At 43.3% G+C, this 19,670-nt stretch overlaps 1 protein-coding gene across 3 annotated transcripts in view; it reads right to left on the reverse strand.

Annotated features, from left to right (window-relative positions):
• The window catches only part of crocc (ciliary rootlet coiled-coil, rootletin), a 29,422-nt gene that overhangs the window by 4,775 nt on the left and 4,977 nt on the right, over nucleotides 1-19,670 (reverse strand). For 2 of the 3 annotated variants that reach the window (XM_088005611.1, XM_088005612.1), the window contains exons 4-33: nucleotides 19,104-19,295; nucleotides 18,360-18,443; nucleotides 18,188-18,279; nucleotides 16,610-16,775; nucleotides 15,562-15,668; nucleotides 15,202-15,408; nucleotides 14,703-14,793; nucleotides 14,531-14,617; nucleotides 13,538-13,750; nucleotides 12,478-12,677; nucleotides 12,224-12,406; nucleotides 10,718-10,862; nucleotides 10,501-10,647; nucleotides 9,839-10,069; nucleotides 9,078-9,271; nucleotides 8,849-8,976; nucleotides 7,811-7,980; nucleotides 7,540-7,719; nucleotides 6,653-6,787; nucleotides 5,809-5,952; nucleotides 4,597-4,835; nucleotides 4,334-4,493; nucleotides 3,766-3,933; nucleotides 3,272-3,695; nucleotides 2,287-2,444; nucleotides 2,077-2,197; nucleotides 1,436-1,599; nucleotides 964-1,179; nucleotides 347-571; nucleotides 118-267 (exon numbers count right to left, since the gene is read on the reverse strand). In XM_088005611.1, coding sequence (XP_087861737.1) covers nucleotides 118-267; nucleotides 347-571; nucleotides 964-1,179; nucleotides 1,436-1,599; nucleotides 2,077-2,197; nucleotides 2,287-2,444; nucleotides 3,272-3,695; nucleotides 3,766-3,933; nucleotides 4,334-4,493; nucleotides 4,597-4,835; nucleotides 5,809-5,952; nucleotides 6,653-6,787; nucleotides 7,540-7,719; nucleotides 7,811-7,980; nucleotides 8,849-8,976; nucleotides 9,078-9,271; nucleotides 9,839-10,069; nucleotides 10,501-10,647; nucleotides 10,718-10,862; nucleotides 12,224-12,406; nucleotides 12,478-12,677; nucleotides 13,538-13,750; nucleotides 14,531-14,617; nucleotides 14,703-14,793; nucleotides 15,202-15,408; nucleotides 15,562-15,668; nucleotides 16,610-16,775; nucleotides 18,188-18,279; nucleotides 18,360-18,443; nucleotides 19,104-19,295 — 5,121 coding nt within the window. The remainder of the gene's footprint in view (nucleotides 1-117; nucleotides 268-346; nucleotides 572-963; nucleotides 1,180-1,435; nucleotides 1,600-2,076; nucleotides 2,198-2,286; nucleotides 2,445-3,271; nucleotides 3,696-3,765; nucleotides 3,934-4,333; nucleotides 4,494-4,596; nucleotides 4,836-5,808; nucleotides 5,953-6,652; nucleotides 6,788-7,539; nucleotides 7,720-7,810; nucleotides 7,981-8,848; nucleotides 8,977-9,077; nucleotides 9,272-9,838; nucleotides 10,070-10,500; nucleotides 10,648-10,717; nucleotides 10,863-12,223; nucleotides 12,407-12,477; nucleotides 12,678-13,537; nucleotides 13,751-14,530; nucleotides 14,618-14,702; nucleotides 14,794-15,201; nucleotides 15,409-15,561; nucleotides 15,669-16,609; nucleotides 16,776-18,187; nucleotides 18,280-18,359; nucleotides 18,444-19,103; nucleotides 19,296-19,670) is intronic. The other variant, XM_088005614.1, reaches the window with a different exon arrangement.

Here is a 19,670-nt window from a genome sequence, read left to right on the forward strand (position 1 = left end):
AAGCTTTTTCACATGTGATTTTTATTTCATTTCTCTTTCAATGGAAACAGGGCAACTGTGAAGTTGTGTTTTTTTGACATGAGGAGTAAATTTGTAAGAGAAGCTAATCTCTCCGACCTCCTGGGTGCTGCTGAGCTCGGCCTCCAGCTCTTCTCGCCGCAGCTCGCTCTGGCTCAGCTCACTCTGCAGGTTCTGCACGCGTTCAGTAAGGGCAGCCATGTTTCTCTTCCCTTCAGCCACCGCTGCCCGTGCTTCATCCAGTCGCTCCTAATCAAAGCAAAACATCCATCAAATTACAATTAACCGTTTGTTCACAGGCAGCCTTCCTTCAATCGGATCCACGAACCTGCAGGAGCCTCTTGTCCTGCTCAGCCAAGCCGAGCGTCTTCTGCAGGGCGAGCAGGCGGCTCTGCGTGCCGCTGTGGGAGGCCGTCACCTCCTGGAGGGTCTGGCTGAGGGAGGCGGCCTTTTCCTTAAGAGCAGATTCACCTTCCTGAGCTTTCAGCAGGTTCTGACTCAGCCTGTCGACGTCCCTCTGCAGCTGGGAAACACGAGCTTCTTTCTCTGCAACCTGCAGCAGGTAGAAGATGCAAAAGCAATCCATGAACCGAGTTTACATCCTGACAAAGTCTTGAATTGTCACTGATTTAGTTTAAAATGAATTGAAATCAGCATGTCCCCACTGTCATTAAAATACACGGGAATATGTTGAATAGACAGGAAGCTCTTAAAAATGTAGAGAAAATGAGTAAAAAGCAGCCAAATTCTAAATATTTTTTTTTCTTTTTTAATATTTGAACAGGGAATGTGCAGAGAAAGATGGAGAGAAGATATCCATGCCCGCTCCGCTGAGCGCCAGACTTGGAGACGGACTGATAAAGACATTTAAAAAACGTTTGCGTTGGACTGTAAAGCTGCTTCCGGCCGTTTCAGAGTTGCAGATCCGTTTCTTTTTCTGCAGACCTGTTTGATCAGAGCGTCGTGGCGCTGCTGGGACGTCTGGCTCTCGGCCTCACGGTCCCCCAGACTCAGCTTGAGTCTCTGCAGCTCCCCCTCCAGGCTGCGCCTCCCCAGCTCCACCCTGGTGGCCCGAGCCTCGGCTGCCTCTAGCGCCTCCCGCAGGCGCTTCCTCTCCGCCTCCAGACGCGCCTCGGCGGCCCGCTGCTTGTTCAGCTGATCCTGCAGAGGAGCGAGGAGCACAGAGTTCACGTTGGTTGGGTTTGCTTCGTCCTGGGCTGCATTGTGTCTGCTCCTCCTGTGGTGCAGGAGGTGAATCATTGTGGAAGGTGTTGGCAGCACAGGGTGACATCTGTTGTTATTCCAACTCCTGACAGTTCACTTTAATAAATCCACTGCTGAGTGCAGCCATATGGCGACGGCAGGTCGGCCGTGATCCCCGGCTGTGAGAGTGATTGCGTAAAGAAGAGTGTGTTACCTGGGTGTGCTTCTTATCCGCCTCCGAGGACTGCAGCGATCGCTCCAACTCCTTCACCCGGTCGGAGAGGGCTCTCCTGTCTCTGTCTCCTCTCCTCACCGCCTCCTCCTGCTGCTGCAGCAGGATCTGAGTGGTGGTCAGACGCTCATCCAGCCCACGCCTCACTGAATGAAACATCGCAGGAGTTAACCAACTCTGAGCATTATTTCATCGTAAAGGTGAAATAATGGTCTACACAAAACAGATAATTAGATTTTAGTCTGGTCAGTTCTGCCTGTTGTGAGCTCCTTTCAGAGCCAGCTGTTTCCTGTCACTTTAAATTTAAATGAGCTGCTGTTGGCCACGCCCCCAACTCAGCTACACAGATGCACATTTAAATAATGGTTCATGTTAGAAAAGCAGAAGAAAGGCCTCCTGCACAACCAACAATCTGAATGGTAAATCAACCACAAAGCCCTTCTCTTTTCCAGCAGCCATTGTACGGCACATAAAGACCTTTAAATCCATTGCTAATACTGTGCAAAAATACTTCAGTGACTAAATAAAAAATCTGTAGAATGTGTACATTTTTCATCTGATTAAGCATGAGAATAATCAATATATTAATTGATTAGTTAGTTGCAGCCCTATATTTCTTGAACCTTCTTGCAGTTCCTGCAAAGAGCTCTGCAGCAGAGAGAAGCGGCTCTGAGCAGAGCCACGTTCCCCCTTCAGCTCCTCCAGCTCCCGCTGCAGGACCCCCAGCTGGCAGCGAGCGTCATCCTGCGAAATCAGCAAAACAAAATATTTCCAAGAAATTAAAAAACAATAATAATTCGTGAGGCTTTGCTGTTGAGCTGCAAGTGTGTTACCCTTTCTCTTTGTGCGTCCCGCAGCTCCTGGAGGAAATCTCTGAGGCCGCTTCTCAGGGAATCTGGGTCGAGCTCAGATTGAGGCAGCGGCGTGTCGCCTCTTTCTGGAGAAACGGCACCAGAACCCAGCGTGTTGTCCGGCGTGCTTCCTCGAAACTCTGCGTCGGTCACAGCCAGAGTTAACTTCACTTTGTGCTGCAGCATTTTGTGAAAATAAATCAACATATTCCTGCACTGCTCATCAAATTTACAATAAGATCTTCTAAATATTGACCTGTTTTGTACTGTGAAATCCACCAAGTTTCATCCGCCTTTAGTTTGTTCACTCTAAAGTTTTTTGGTTTTGATGGACAAATAGTACCTAGAGTGCACAGAGCTCAGGCTCAAAACTGATGCCTAAATTAATAAAAATGATTGGCGTTGTTGTAGACCGGACCATAAATCAATAACAATAGATAATACATATAATATAATTGTTAATAATTTCACTGAACTCCTATTAGAACAGCCCTGGCACTCAACTTCTCACAGTCAAAAAAGCAAAGTCGGTGGCATTAACTAACTCTCTCACTCTTCGGTTGCCTAGCGAGAACCTGCCGAGTAACTCGTGGTTACCTAGCAACAACCTGATGAGTAACATGGGCAGCAACAGTTTCAGGAGTCGTCACAGTGCCGGATATTTGCTTAAAAATGAAAAAAAGAACGGCGCGAAGCAAAAACTGGATAAAACAGGAGCGGTCACGCAATAGTTTGGTAGGTTTTCAGATAGTTAAAACATTATAAATGTTTTAGATATTTCAAATATTTAAAACATATATTTGAAATAATATATGTTTTGGTATTTGAAACATATATTTTAATGTTTAAATGAAATGTTGATAAGAAATGTTTGTATCGTGATGCATTTTTCAGCCGTATCTTCCACTCAGCACATTAACAAGACAACAAAATTCACTCAAGTGACCAGAACTTGTTGTCTGTTGACCTTTAGGTGGCGACAGTGAGGAGCGCAGCGGCGAGATGCTGTGGTGGCGCGACACGCTGCCCGGTGACGTGGAGCTGCTTCCCGGACTCCGCCCCCTGCAGCCCCTGCCGCTGGCCCCGATGCCCAGCGTCCGGGTCAGCGCCGACTGGAGGCCGCTCAGCCGAAACTCCAGATCCCTCCTGGTGGCCTCGGCCCGGGTGAGCTCGGCCTCGGTGGCGGCCAGCCGGCCCTGCGCCTCGCTCAGCTGCAGGCCGGACAGGGCGGCGGCGTCGTGGGCGGCCTGAGCGCGCAGCGACAGGTTCTTGGCTTCGTCCTGGAGCTTCTTCTCGCAGCCGCGGGCGTCCTGCAGCTGAGCCGTCAGCTCTCTCTCACAGCTGTGCCAGCCGGACTCGGACTCCGTCAGACGCCTCTGGGTCAGGGCGAGCTGGCACAGAGCTGAACATTAACAGGGCGCTGAGAGGACAGAGAGAAGCAGTGAAACACGCTGTCCTCACCTCCTTCTTGATGGACTCTCTGGCTGTTTCAGCTTCAGCGAGCTTCTGCTTGAGGGAGAAGACCTCCTTCCCTCGCTCCTCCTCTCTCTGCTCCTCCAGAACCAGACGAGTCTGCAGCTCTGCCACCTCCCTCCCTCTCTGCTCCTTCTCTGCATCTACAACCTTCAGCTGGAGCAAAGAAAACAACATCCAGGAAACTGTGATTTACAGAATATCCTGCAAACTGAGCCTTTAAAGCAGACCTATTATGTAAAAGTTACATTTTGTACATTTTTATACGTCCATTTGCACATCCGTTGAATTGTGAGTCCAATATTTTCATTTGTAACAACAGCACAGTATTTTCTGTTACAGCCTTGTACCATATATCGCGAGAGTCAGCAGCAGTTTGTTAGGATTTAAAGTGACAGAAGACCAAAAATGGTCATTCCTAAAGGACCTTAAAACACGCAGAACTGAGCAAATCTAATTATCTAAAAATTATTTCATGCAAAAAATGTAGAGACATATCCTACCCTGTCAAATGAAGCAAAATAAAATAAAATTTCTATGACGGAGGTCTTCTGACCTGCCTGCGGAGCTCCTGCAGCTCCCGCCGAGCCTCCAGGCGCGACCTTTCGACCTCTCTCAGACAGCTGCGCAGCTCGGTCACTTCCTTCTGAGACGACGACAGGTTCTCCTCCAGCACAGTCAGCCTCTGCTCCTTCTCCTCACACTGCCGCTTCACACTAACACACACACACACACACACACACGCACACACACACACACACACACATTGAGAAACAAACACCCTCCCCTCTGTAAACACACCTGTCTCCGCTCTCCCACCTGATCCTCTCCGTCTCCGCGCTGCGCAGCGTTCCTCTCAGCTGAGTGTTGGACTGGCTCAGAGCGTCCCTCTCCTTCGTCATGTCACTGAGGGCGCGCCGCAGCTCCGCCGCGTCCCTCCTGCAGTTCTCCGACGCCTCCTGGGTCTGGCTCAGACGGCGTTCGGCCTCCAGCAGGCTCCGCCTCACCTGGTCTCGGCTCTCCTCCGCCGCCGACAGAGAAGCTCTGCACTGCTCCAACTGGAGAAACAACCAACGCGTTCCTTCATCGTCACGGCAACTGGTCTGTTGGTGCAGGTACTCATAGGAGTGTTTCACATTTTCAGCATTTTGCGAAGACTTTTATTTAAAATATCGAGAAACAACAGTCCTCAAGTACCAAAGCAAAATAAGCAAGTATGAAAACATTTAATCTGCAGTGCACAAAAGCAAAAGCCGAATTATTAAAAAAAAAATCAATAAAGGCTCATTATTTCCAATAGCAATTCCTGCTATAAAACATTGTGTCAGTATCATGGTTTGTTGGTTTGTTTCACCAATATGTCACATTATTAACTTTAAACAACTGTGGTGATTTAAAGATGGTAAGTTTTGAGTTTAAAATCTTGCAGGGCTGAAACTACAGATTATTTTATCAATGGATTATTCCGACTCTAAGTCGGTTAAAAAAATTTGGCACATTTCAAAGAATTATTATTTAACAGCTTAAGCTTTTTTGAATGCGATATTAAACATACATAAAATGTTAAGAAGTAATTCAATTCCTTAAACATTTTATTGCCTAAAATGCAATAACTGCATTCTTTTTGATCGTTTGCAGCGAAGGAAGCATTTGCAATTAAAAAACATACTTCCAACATCAACATGAGTTCAGCCCTTTCTGCTCAACTTAACTACTTAGTAATAGTAGTAATTATTATTATTATATTGCATTTCATTTGTCAAAACACCCAAGGACCCTTTACATTAAAAACACAAATTAAACAGTAAAAAAATGTCAATAAACACACAAAAAAACTAAAAAGTTAAAGTGTGAAGGCTAACAGATGAGTTTTGAGTTGTGCTTGATCCGTTGGTTAATTTTTAGATTAACGACTGGATGGCAAAAGGTGCTTCTTTACAGACCCGGAACAAAGTGAAACTGAGGAAACTTCCCGTTTGTGCATGAGCAGCACTTTTCTACACGGGTTTTCTTCTGCGTCGTGTCATTTACCTCTTTGAGAGCGACGTCGGCTCGCGAGCGCAGATCGGTGCAGAGTTCCTGCAGAGCGTGGAGTTCCCTTTGATGAGCCGACGTCGCCTCGTCCAGCCGAGAGCGAAGCTCCAGCAGCTCACTGGTCAGAGCGCCAACTCTGATCTGAAAATAAAACATCAGAGTCAGTAGGTTTTTTAATCTGTTAGATTGAAACAGCAGTCGGGCTGAAACGATTAATCGGACTGGTTGCGACAAATCAATTAATGAAATATTTTACTAATTGACTATATGGACTCCAAAAAAGGCAATTTGCTGGAAGAAGAACACTCTCAGAGCAGTAATTCAGCCAAAACTGTAAAAAATATTAACATTTTGTAATTAAGATAAAAAAAATAAACTTTGTCTGTAAACATGTTAAACACAAAACTCCTCGGTGTTCACTCCTGGTGAAGTTTTAGCTTCACCAGGTTCAACTTCTGCAAGGAAATCTCCCGGCAAGTTAATCAGTTTATCCAAAAACAGTCAACAGATCAGCAGCAGATCATAAATATTGATGATCCGTTCCAGAAAAGGCCTGAGCTTCTCACATGCTGAGTGTTTGGAGTGTTACTTAGCTGCAGACGCATCCTCTGCTACAAATGATCACGTGTTCACAAAGGCTGTGCTGCTGCGTTTTAGGAAAGAAAAGGATAATTTTCTGATTTAAAAAGGAATTTGTTTATTTAAATTAATTGTATAAAAAAAAGACTTCAATGAAAAATCAGCATAATGTGCCAATTTTTTTAATCCGACTAATCGACAAATCGTAATCAGACACTAAAACCGCCACCAGCCGCAGGAGCAACTGAAGATAAACTGTCACCTGCTCCTGCTCTTTGAGTTGAGCTGCTTCTCTGGCCGTCCGCTCGGCCTCCAGAGCTGCAGCCGACAGCTCCGCCTGCAGACCCGACACTCTGTCACACAACACCGCCTTCTCCGCCTCCTTCAGCGAAAGCGCCTGTGGAGGGAGAGTTTAACAGCTCACTTGGATTTAAACCAACTCGTTTTTATTTTGTTCCACATCGAGATCATGAATGTTCCCAAGCGCTGATTGTGCCAGAACGTATTGATAAAACCCACTAAATATTAATAAATAGCTGCCTCATTTGATATGCGCTTAAAATTACATAACCAATGAACGTCATCTAAAAGTCCTTTCAGGATTTTACAATTGTTTTCATGATTTTTTGCAATAAAAATGAAATATTTAGAAATATTTGCAAGGAATTTTGTAATATTTGCACTCATGTATGATTGTTACATCGATAAACTATAACTTGGCTGTTAGACTGAGGCAGCAGTGTAGTGGAAAAAAATATATATACCGCCACCTGCTGATGAGAATTAGCATTACGTAATTACGATTATTTTTGCTGAAAATTTGAAATAAACTCAATTATCCATTAGTGAGAAATAAAGTGCATATCTGTTGATTTTGCGTGAATTTCTATGAAAACTGGTGGGACTGACTGATGTAATTTAGCAGTAAACAGATAAAAGCTGCATTGATTTGATTGATAATATTTACCACACAATTGTTATCTTAAAGGTTGTATTTATGCAGCCCAGATGAGTTTAGAGGCCCATATAAAGAGCTATGTTGACCCAAATTTGGCCCCCGGGCCTTGAGTTTGACACATGTGACATAGATGATGAAAAGTGGATTGAACGTGAGGATTATGAGCCTCACAGCAGCAGTGGCTGTCAGACCTGCTGTTTCTCCGTCTCGGCCTGCAGCAGACTCTGGTCTCGGTCGTGCTGCAGAGCCCTCAGCTCCTCCTGCAGCTCCTCTCTGTCTCTTTTCGCTCTCTGCTGCTGGTCGTCCATCTCCTGCCTGCAGCGCCTCAGAGCTGCTTCGTGCTCCATCTGCAAGCTGTGACGCACCACTTCCTGCAGCGCAAAGGTGAGCAGAACACACACTGAGAGCCCGTCAATGGGTTATACTTCCAAACCAACATGTTGAAGTGTTTGGGGTTCTCGCCTTCTCTGAGACCAGCCTCTCCACCTCCTCCTGATGCTCGGAGATGGCCTTGCGTAAAGCCTGCTGAGCCTCCAGCTGCGCGGCGCCGAGGGACTGAGTTAGAGTCTGCTTCTCTCTCTCCGCCTGCGCCAGGGCGATCGCATCGTCTGAGCGCAACCGCGTCAGCTCAGCTAGAAAACATCCAGAAGAACAATTTAAGTCTCACTCAACTCACATTCTCACACTGGTTAATCCCTCCAGGATGCTGCGATGTTTTGGTGAGTTTTTGTGCCAGAATGTACTGATATTTGAGTCTGCATCTTAGTAAGCACCTCTTGAGAATAATAAACGTCTTGTCACAGTGGTCGTCCCTCCAGGATTTTTTGTTTGTTCTAGTGATTTTTTAAAATATAAAAATTACTGATTTGGTGGAGATAATTTCAAACTACTTGCTTATGCATGTTATTAAATATGATCTTTTGTATTGATTGCTGTGTCGATCACAGGCCTTGAGTTTGACTCATGTGCTTTTAAGGTGAATGGTCAAGATTCATGCAAACGTGATGATTGGTGAAAATGGCAAAGTTTGTGACTGACGATTGAATTTGAATTAACGGTTGCTATAGTTACAACACGGCTGAGAAACTAATTATGATATAAATATTTCATATCAGTCAATATTGATAATTATTGATTGTTTTTTTTATTTTTAAGCAGTTATGAGGAGAAACTTTAAACTGCTGCTTTGGCGGTTAATCAACAGATTGCTGCTAGGTAACCAGAGAATGAATGAGTTGCTAGGTAACCAGAGAGCAGAGGGAGTTAGTTCTTGTCACTGCTTAGCTAAACTCTTTCCTCTGCCTACATCTCCCAGAATTCTTTGCAGTTCTGGATCAGAGTTTGGTGACATCATTGATTATTCTACATGCCACATGTCATCTGTCGATATTGATCACGTGTCTACAGCGATATATATGCTGTTATTGGTTTATTGTCTCATAGTTGCGGTGGCGGCTGACTCGTGTTTCAGGCGCCGGTTCTGTTGTTCTGGGTTTTCACCTGCGGCCGTCTCGCAGCGGGCGCTCAGTGCTTGGTTCTCGGCCTCCAGCTGATCTCTGCGGGACTCGACCAGCGCCAGCTGCTGCTGCGCCTCAAACAGACCCGTTTCCAGGGACTCCCGCTCAGACCTGCAGGTTCAAAGAAATGAAGTAACAAAGCCGAAGTATAGATCTATTTTAGAGGAGCTGGTGAAGCTGCAGCTTCAGGGTTTTCATGGATCAGCTGTGACCTGAAAGCAGCCAGTTCCTCTGACAGCGCCGAGTTCTCTCTTTCAGACGCTGTCAGCTGGACCACCAGAGCTGCTTTGTCCCGGGCCAGCTCCGCCCGACCGCGGCCCGCCTCCTCCAGCGCCGCCTCATTCTTCTGGCCCTCCCCCTGGGCCAGGCTCAGCTCCGAGCCCAGAGACGCAACCTCGGCACAAAGCTGCCGACAGACGGAGAGAAAAACCCAGGAAATAAAGGTCACGAGTTCCTCTGGATCCGGGAAGATCTTCCAGAGTTTCTCCAGAATCCTCAGAGTTTTACATCAAAATAAAAATATTACAATTGACCATTGGCATTTCTACATCTGTCAGGCTTTAAATGTGGAACCAACAAAAAGCAGAGAGAGAATGAAAGAAAAGAAGTGAAGATGGGATGCAAAGGATGGTAGGGAAGATAACCAGGAAAGGAAGGAAGGGAAGAAATGAAGGAAAGGAAAAAAGATAGTAAGGAAAGGAAGGAAAGGGAGAAATATAGGAAAGAATAAAAGAAAAGGACAAAAAGATACGAAGAAGATAAAGGGAAAAACACTGGAAATAAAAGAAGGAAGGAAAGGGAAGAGAAGAGAAGGAACAAAAGGAAGAAAACAAAACCATATTTAGATATTCAGCTGGAGAATGAAGTCTGGAAAAATAGATATAAATCTGATCCATTCCTGGCAAATATGTAAACATTGTGACGTTCTGTTCCTGCTTGTCTGGACCTGTAAACAACAGACCCGGTTCGGTACCTGGGTCACCTTCTGCTGCAGCCGCAGCCTCTCCGCTCTGAGACTCTGCAGCTCGCTCTCCGTCCCGGCCCGGCTCTGCTCGGCGTCCTGCAGCGCCTGCTGCAGCGCCACGCGACCGGCGTCCAGCTCCAGCCGGTCCTGCTCCAGACGGACCAGCTCGTCCCTGATGGTCAGCCGCTCCTGCTCCGCCTCGCGCCGCTGAGCCAGCAGGACGCGCTTCTCCTCCTCCAGCTGGGAGACGAATAAACAACGAAACCGGGCCGTGATGGACGACAGAGCAACTATAAACACAAACTTTACTGCTTCTTCTTGTTATGTCATAAACTAGAACTACGATTATTTTAGTTATCAATTATTCTGTTGGTTGTTCTGACAATTAATCAGACAGAAAAATTCTGCAGATTTTCCATTTAAGCCCCTTTATACAATATTAAAAGTACAGATAAATAATTGAGTTCCGTTTATAAATGACAAAGTAAACATTTAATTGTCTAAAATCCAATTAAAGCATTCAGCAGTTAGTCATCTCTAATTCTGGTTCAAAGGGTTATTGCTAATTTATAGAGAGGGAAGGCAAAAGGAAAAGTTTCCTCCATGTCCACTAGGGGGCTTCGTACTCAAGCAGGATGTGCTTCCTAAAAGGCCCAGCAGGGGGCCCTCACCTGGAGGATGTAGTTGTTGAGGTCCACCTTGTCCTGGGCCAGCGCCTCGTTCATGCCGCCCATCTTTGCCAGAGAGTCCCTGAGCGCCGCCTCCTCAGACTGCAGCCTGCTGAGCTGCAGTGACAGCTCAGTGCTGCAGCTCTCGGCCTGCGGGGAAAAAGACGCGTCAAAAACACAAAGATGCAGAGATTCTACTACATGGATGTCTGCCCCTTACCCGAGCCAGCGCTTCGGACAGCTGGGCCTTCTTGCGCTCCAGAAGCTGCCTCTCTACCTCCTCCTGCTGGTGGCTCTCCCTCACTGCAGACAGCTCTCCTCTCTGAGCCGACGCTCGGCTCTCACTCAGATCCCGCTGCTTCTGTCTGAACGGAGCAAAACACACAAGATGGAGGCCAGTCAGGACAACAACAGGTCTGGGTGGTAGTAATCCTTTAAAGCTCGTTTTTATTTAATTTAAATTTTTTGACACCAGAGCTGCTTTGAGTACGAAACACGATAAAGGCCACTGAAAAAAATTATTCTGACTTTAATCTCAGGATTTTATGACGGCATATCAGGGTCAATATAGAATAATAAAAAAGGAGGAAATTTCTGCCAAAAAACTCTGATATCTTGAGTTTAATTTTTAGAAATTTTCTAAAAAAATATGAAAATTTCCAACTTGAAACTAAAACATTTCAATTTTTTTTTACTTTTGAAACTTAGAAATAAAAAAATGGTTTTGAATTCAGAAATTTCAAACATTTTTTACTTTTGAAACTCAAATGTTTGTGTTTTTCTAGAAATTTTCTGAGATTAATTTCAAAAGTTCAGAATTTTCTAGCAAAGTTTTGACTTTTCAAACTCAGAAATTTCCAAGTTTTTTCTAGACGTTTTTAGGTGGAAATTTACTCATTTTTTTCTATCGACAAAGGCTCTACTACAGCATCATATAATTCTGACTTTAATCCCAAAATGTCGACTTCAATCTCAGAATTCTGGCTTTTTTCTCAGAATCAGAATTGTTTAAATTGTTTATGCGCCGTCAAGCAAATCAAGCCTTACAACTCAAATCTACCAAATAAATCTGGGGCTGGGTTTCACTCTGGACAAAGTGCAGGTTTACAAATCCAATAGCTAGGAAGGAGCAGCTTTGCAATTATTTTTTTTTTGCTAACAAAAACTGACATATAACAACTCAAAAGTAGAAGATTTCTGACTTTTGAAACTCAGAAAATTTCCCAAACTCAAACTTGTTCTACTTTATGAGCTCAGAAAATGTCCATGTTTTTTTTCTAGAGAATATGTGAAGATAACCCTAAAATTAATGATATTTTTCTTGAATATTTTTGATTTTTTGAGCTCAGGAATTTAAAATTTTTTACAAGATTTCTGAGATTAATGTCTTAATTACGTTTTTTTGGCAGAAATTTACTCCTCCTTTCTTTTCTACCTACAATTGCCCTTATCCTCAGTCATCTTAAATAGTTTTTGAATATTTTTTTGTATTTTAATACAGATTGAATTAAAGTTCAGAGATTAAAGTCAGAATTAGGGATTTTTCTTAAAGTGGCGCTAATCCTAATCCGGTTGCTAGGCTTTTCTAATTAACTGTGTTTCTTTCACTAGCTAAAGAAGCAGATGCAGTCTTGGAAATGTGCTGAAAGCTCTCCGCTGCATCTTGTTGCTCGCTGCTGTAAAACTGTGAGGATTAGTAACGTCCAGGTTCGATTATCCTGCTCACATCCTCTGGGTCTCAGCTTTGGCCCGGTCTCTCTCCTGATTGGCCGCCTCCTTCTCCTCCCTCTCGCCGTCTCGCTCTCGCTGAGCCGCCAGCAGCGCTAGCTGCAGCTTCTCGCGCTCCATCTGCAGCATCTGGACGCTGCTCTCCGCTGCCTGGACGCTCTGCTCCAGCTTCGCCTTCTCGCTGCGGGCGGGAATCACGGAGTTAAAACTCCGGCAGGATGAAACGGTGAGGAGGAGACGGTGACCCCTGACCTGGCCAGCGCGTCCCGGTCCTGCTTCAGACGGTCCTTCTCTTTCTGGCCGGTCTCTCTCTCTCGCTGAGCTGCGTCTCTTTCCCGCTGCAGCGCCTGGTTCCGCTGCTCCGAGTCTCGTCTGGACGAATCGGAGTCTGAAAGCTGCTTTCGAAGCTGCTGGACGGACGACTGGGCAGAGAGCAGACGGCCGCGGACGTCCTGGGAGCCAGACCAGTGATGAAGGTGTCGGCATAAATTAATCACGATGAATCGATTATTGGAATAACAATTTTAGGAATAAATTAATCGCTAACTGGAGTATGCAGACTCATAAGAAGCAGTTTGCTAAAAGAAAACTTGTATTTAGAATTTAAAAAAATGTTTGTCTGTAAATATGTAAAAAAAAAATCTCCTATTAAGCACAGTTTGCTCTTCATTTACTAATCAATTAATTAAAATAAATAAATAAACTGATTATAGTCCACTGATGCTGAGTGAAGACGAAGGACTGAGCTTTTCAAATGTAGATTATAAAAGTATTTTTTAGCTGCAAATGGCATTGTTGCAATAAATGTTATTTTCTTATTTTAAAACTACTTGAATATTTGTTTATTTGTACTTTTTAATGTATTTCTAACCGTGTACAAAATAAGCTTACATGGTTACAACTTATTTAATCACTTAAATAAATTTAAATGATTAAATAAGCCACTTATTTAGCAAAATTATTTTTTTAGCATCGTTTTGCTGATGGAAAATCAGCAGAATGAGACATTTTTTTTATCCAACTAATCGATGAATTGTCAAGATAATCTGATTACAAAAATAAACGTATTATGTGAACTCAATCTGAAGAGGTTTTGTTGTTTATTTAAGTCAAATAATTGCGATTAATGGATTTTAAGCTTTTCAGCAGGAAAAGCTTCAACAGGACAATACATTAGATTTGATCGAGGTTTAAATAACGAAAAATAACTTTTATCCAACAGTCTGATCCTTTCATACCAAAGTACAAAATCCATTAAACTTCAACGGTTTCTGTTTTTTTTTACTGTGGATCTTTAGCAGTAGGTTGTCACCTGCAGCTGCAGCGTCTTGTTTGCGACGGCTGAGCGGAGAGCGGACAGAGCTGCGTCAGGCAGCGGAGACGGCGAGGAGGCCGGAGGAGCGGCCGCCATCTTTAACGGAGAGGATGACAGTCGAGCAGAGGCGTCACGGATCAGCGCCAGGAGCGGAGCCGCAGAGCGATCCTGGTCGGCTTCTGAAGACGACTCCCCGTCCGACAACACGCTCTGCAGAACCAGTAGGAAGCATCCAGAGTGAGTTTTACACCTTCAGCAGGGCGTGTGGCTTTGGTTTTTGAAGATTTTGATCTTAATGGGTTTCCATAGGTCACAGTGACGCCTGAGGCCGCCATTTTGTTTGACAAGCGTGATTTACAACATTTATTTATTCAGACGTTGAATTCAGCTCAACTCTACAACAAAATATTAGATTCAGACCAAAAGACTAGAACCATAATATCACAAGAATAGTTATATGATAAAAGAGCCTCTAGATAATATGAGAACCAGAATAAAGTTGTAATTTTTATGAGAATTCCTGCACAAAAATTCCTCAAAAATTAAAATGAGGAATGTTGAGCATCCTGTGAAGTTATAATCCAGTATAAGTTTTAGAGATAATACAATATTAAATTGTTATCAGTAGCAGGACTTTAAAATGACTGTGCAAATAATTGAGTCTGTTTTGAAGAAAGAACGGCACGGACTGAACTCGTCTCATCAGATCCTGAGGAGATTTTATCTCATTAAAACAACTTTTTCTCATGACTTTAAGACGTTTTTATGCTATTAATGTGATTTTATTCCTGTGCTTAAACAAAGGCTCTATTAACCTGGCCCTGATACTCTGCTGTACAGAAGCGACGCTAGATATAAAAGCCACTTTTATTTTCTGTAGTTTCTTTTTAAGAAAGCAAGCAAAACACACAACTGATAGAAATCAGATCTGGTGTGAAAAATTTTTGATTATTTTTTTAAGCTGTATCGTCCAGCCATATTTATTTATACCTGAGCGATGTCTCTCAGCGTGTCCAGCAGCATCTCAGACTGAGCTTTAATCAGCTGCGTGTCGGGCTCATCGCTGCCACTCTGCTCCTGAAGGAAAAGGACCAAGCAGAGACAGAAATGTAAAAATGAAAAGACCCAAGGCGCTGCGTCAGCCTCAGAGATGCTCTCTTACCTCGAACCTCTGCGTCAGAGTGGAGATTTCTGCGTCTCGCTCCACAATTTGTCCCTTCAGTCTCTCACATTCTCGCACCACGTCAGACAACCTGATAGTTCAGACAAAAACAGATGATTTTTACTGTGAGTAAAAAAAGTGACCCGTTCACTGTTCCTGTTTTTTATACAATCCCTGACCTTATAGGGTCAGAACCAGAGCAGAACTTAAAGTATCTAATCTAAATGCTGACAGAACTTTAATATTGTAGTTCAATTTTGAAGTTCTTTTAGAAATAAGTTGTAATTTGATATTGTGACAAATTGCAGTCAGTCCAGACACCAGCAGGGTGCTGGTTTGCTAGGTCTCCAAGCCACTGCACTCAGATTTCCTCATCAAAATAAATTAGACAATGAAAATAGTTTTTTTTTTAAATACATAAAATAATAAGATATTGTATTTCTTTTAATTCGACTCAACCCTTTATGAAGTACCGCTAACCCGTTAGTGGCTCACTAACCTGACGTTGAGCTCACTTTTCTCTGCATCGGCTCTGCTCTGAAGGCTCATCATCTCCGCCGCTCGCTCCCTCAGCTGCTGCTCCAGCTGAACCCTCAGAGCCTTTTCTCCCGCTGCCCGACTGTCCACCGACGTGGACAATCCAGAGCAGGACACCCGGGCCGAGTGGGACATCCGGGCCAGCTCAGAACGCATTTCTGACAAGTCTCTGAGAGAAAAGAGAGGGAAGATGTTCAGGGTTCGTACGCTTTTTCCACAGTAAAATTCACTTTACACAGAAATCAGTCACTTTCAAACCTTCTCAAGGCTTTCAAGCACCCATCAGAACCCTGAAATGTTGAGTTTGTGATTTTATTTCTACCTTTCGGTGGCGCTCTTCATCTCGCAGACGTGCCTCCTGAAGCCAACCACTTGCCTCCACAGCTTCAGCAGCCGGCCGTGTTCGCTGCTGAAGTAGCTGTGGAAAGACTGAAGGCGGAAACAGGAAGAAGGTCTCAGCAGCTTCACCGATTTACTGTGACGTGAGTTGATGATTTTTGATGATGGAACTTGACAAAATGTAATGTTTGTTTCTGGTTGCTCTGTTGTTGACTGTATGTTGTTTTTATTTTTGTGTTTTCATCATGTAAAGTTCTTTGAAGTGCCTTGTTGCTGAAATCAAATGAGTTTGATTGAGTTATTAAACCAGCGATCAGGCCTGAAATCTGGGTGCAGTGATGGACTCTGACCTGAACCCTCAGAGCCACATAAAGACAGTCACAAAGTCGGCCTTCTGTCACCTGAAGAACATCTCCAGGATTAGAGGACTGATGTCTCAGTGAGATCTAGAGAAACTCATCCATGCGTTTATCTTTAGTTTCATTGATTACTGCAACAGCGTCAAAAAAAAAAATCAATCCTCCAGCTCCTGCTGATCCAGAACGCTGCTGCTGGCGTCCTGACTAAAACCAGGAAGTTGGAGAACATCACCCAGTTCTACAGTCCCTACAATGGCTCCCTGTAGCTAAGAGAATAAATTATAAAATACTGTTAGCTTATAAATCCCTGAACAGTTTAGCACCACAATGCATCAAAGATCTATTGTTGTCATAGCAACCTCCCAGACCTCTCAGGTCTTCTGGTTCTGGTTCTGTATCCCCAGAACCAGAACCAAATATGGGAGAATCAGCATTCAGCTTCTACAAACTTCCAGAAAACTGCAAAACAGCTGAAACGATTGCCTTAGATTTGCTTTTCAACCATAATAACTGGATCATTGATCGATACATTTGATACATACTGACTTTGTTGATAGCGTTTGACAAAACGTAATGTTTTCGGCTCGGTTCATGTTGGGTTTCTCCATATGTTTGTGATATAAATCAGTTTTGAACAGACAGTGCTTCACTGTCTCTCTCTCTCTCTCTCACCTCCTCCTCTCTCCTCCAGTCTGACTCCTTCTGCTCCAGCTCCTCCCGGGCTTTGGTCCAGTCCACGGTGAGCCTGCGGATGTCCTGGCTCAGAGCCTCGTTGGCCAAACCCGCCTGCTCCAACTGCTCCCGCAGCATCGCGTTCACCGCCGACAGGCTGCTGCTCCTGAAGGCACCACAAGCATCACTGACATCAACAGACCTGCATATCTTTCCACTGGAGTCAAACACAAATTATTCATTTATTTGAAATATGCTGAAGCTGAATCGAAGGTTAAATCCCCCTTCTGCTTTCAGCTGTAAGCAAAAACATGAAATAAACACGTAATGCTACACTGTATAAATGCCTCGGTTGTATTTTATTGGTTAAATAATCAACACAAAACAACATCTCTACATTTATGCCGGACTTTCCTGTTGAGTCTTAATTTGTTCCCCAATGTTTGCTAACAAACCTCTGAAATTCACAAACCAACTGCAGCAGCTTTTCTTTTTCTCCCATTTCTCAACAGTGGCCTGCTGCTTTGTGTTGGTTTTCCACACAAAGTCCCAATAAAATACTTTAGAGCTCTAATATGACAACAAGCTAAAACCTACTGAAGATAAAAACTGATGGATATGAAGAATTACCAAACCCAACTAAAATCTGCAGAAGTTTTAACTCAGAAACTGTTTATACTTTAACTTATTCATATCTGAGTATCAATAGAGATTTATTGATATGTGAAGCTGATGGTTATGTTATTAGTTGTTTTTTCTGACAACTAGTCAGATAATTGGAGAAAGAAATTTAAGAATTCTGCGTATTTTTCATTTAACCACCTAAGCAAATTAAGAAATGCAATAAAGATACAAATAATCAAGTTCCTTTTAAAATCAGAAAATAGTCATTTTATATATTTATAAAGTGCAATTATTTAGTGAACAGTTGATTATTTGTTGCAACACAGTGTAGGGCTAATCTATTGTCTATTTTTTGGATTAATCGATTAATAATACTATAGTAGAAGACGCTTAATAAGAGATTTCCTTGCAGAATTTCAACCAGGTGAAGCTAAAACTTTGAAACATGAGGAGTTCGGGTAGAACTTATGTACAGACAAATAATAGTTTTTTATTTTAAAGGCAAAACAGGCACACGAATATTTTAATATGATTTTAATTACAAGTTTTTAATAATTATGAAATCGGTAGGCAATATATTTCATTAAATTGATATAAGAGATGGGGTTAAGTAAATGTTTACTTCTTCCTACTCCAAACAGAAAAGTCGCGGTACACTAATTATTTTGTTCTTGGTTATATATGCAGATGTTTCTCTGTCCTACTGATTATTTAATTCTCTTGTTTTTAAAAACCTGTTTGAAATAAATAAATCAATTTTTAAAAAATGTATCTATATATTTCTGCACAGTTTTTGGTTTAATGTTCTGAGTGAATTGTTATTTCATCAAACAGCTTTTTTGAGCCTGTATACTCCAATTAACAATTCATTTATTATTAAATAGTCTGAGGATTATTTCAGTAATCGATCCGTTATGATTGATCCGATTGATCATTTCAGTGGTGAATCTCCACCTCTGCTGCTCTTCCTCCAGCCGGATCAAAGCGTCCTCCAGGTTGCTGCTCGCGTCTTCCTGATGTCGTCCGTTTGACGTTTCGCTGTTGCTCTGAAATTAATTATCCAATTAGAAAACGACTCTGCAGACAGAAAACAGCTTCATGGTTTTCAGTGGGAAACGCCACCTACACCCACCGTGCCTTTCTCCACCTCGGAGGATTTCTCCTGAAGCATCTGCTCTAGATCGCCACATTTCTTTTTGTACTGCAGAACCTGAAGAAGAAGAAGAGCCATCGCCATCATCATCATCATGCTTCACTGTAAAAGCCGCTCAGTTAAACACAGAGGTGGGCAGAGCACCCAAAAAATGTCATCAAGTAAGAGCAGTGATACTTCAACATATTTTTAGTTAGATCATAGGGAAAAAGTAGCCATTCAATAAGTTATTCAAGTAAGAGTAAAAAAGTGTTTGGCAAAAAGTCTGAGTAACAGATCAAATTTCCATAAGGAGGCAGCGGAGGGAGCGTCCTTAATAAATCTGCTCTTAAGGACACAGCCCTCCGTCTCCAACGCCGAACCATGGATTCGTTCACGCCGAGTTTACCAGATCGATAACCTTCAACTTAAAGCGGCATCATATGAACTTCTTCATGTTGTTTCCATGATGAGGGGGTTTGAGTTTGAAAACATTTCTCTGTCGTACCTGCTGCTAGCATGTGCTTCTTCTAAAAGAAAATTAGCGCTTTCTTCTTTGATTTCCAATTTTGACTTCCAATGATTCACTTCCTGCTAAAGCGCCCCCTCGTGGTTGAAGGAAAAACCACAGAAAAGCCGCACTGGGCTACAAGCCGAATGGTTCAAAGAGTGGGAAAAAAGTAGCAGCAGTCCTAAAAATACAGTAGTTACTACGAGCTCCGGTCTGACCCGGCCCACCTTCGCCTGCAGCTTCTGCACCAGCTGCGCCTGCCTCTGCTGGCCCTCCTGGTAGGCGGTAAGTTTACGCCTGTAGGCCGCCTGCTCCTCGTCCAGCCGTCGCCGCAGGTCCACGTTCTGCTGGGCCAGGCTGCGCGACTCGGGCGAGTCGAGGTCGCCCTCCCCGGTTTCAAGCCGCAGCGCCTGCTCCAGCTGAAGGAGAGACAGAGGGAAGAACAAAATGGATTTTAATTTAAATATGGTTCTAACATGATGAAAGTGTTTTTTTTTCTTTCCCTGCTTCATTTTGTTCCGTATAACCAAATATTATAGGGGTGCATGTATATATCTGAGCCTTTGTGGATCAACAATAAATTCAGGTTTATTATTCCACAACATGGAGGGATAATGGTTCAAATGAAATGAGTCAGTTAATCGTATCATAAATAAAAATGAACTTGATCATTTCCATTCTGATTATGAGTATGTTTGAAGGAGAATGATGTTTAAAGGGACTTCTTAATACATTTTATTTATGGTTTCTGTTTTGTGTGGTTTTAATGTTTGTTTAATCTATTGTTTTTGGTT

The sequence above is a fragment of the Poecilia mexicana genome, unplaced genomic scaffold (genome assembly GCF_051168715.1).
Source record: "Poecilia mexicana isolate PSO_F unplaced genomic scaffold, ASM5116871v1 scaffold_5, whole genome shotgun sequence".
In the NCBI taxonomy this organism is placed as follows: Eukaryota; Metazoa; Chordata; class Actinopteri; order Cyprinodontiformes; family Poeciliidae; genus Poecilia; species Poecilia mexicana.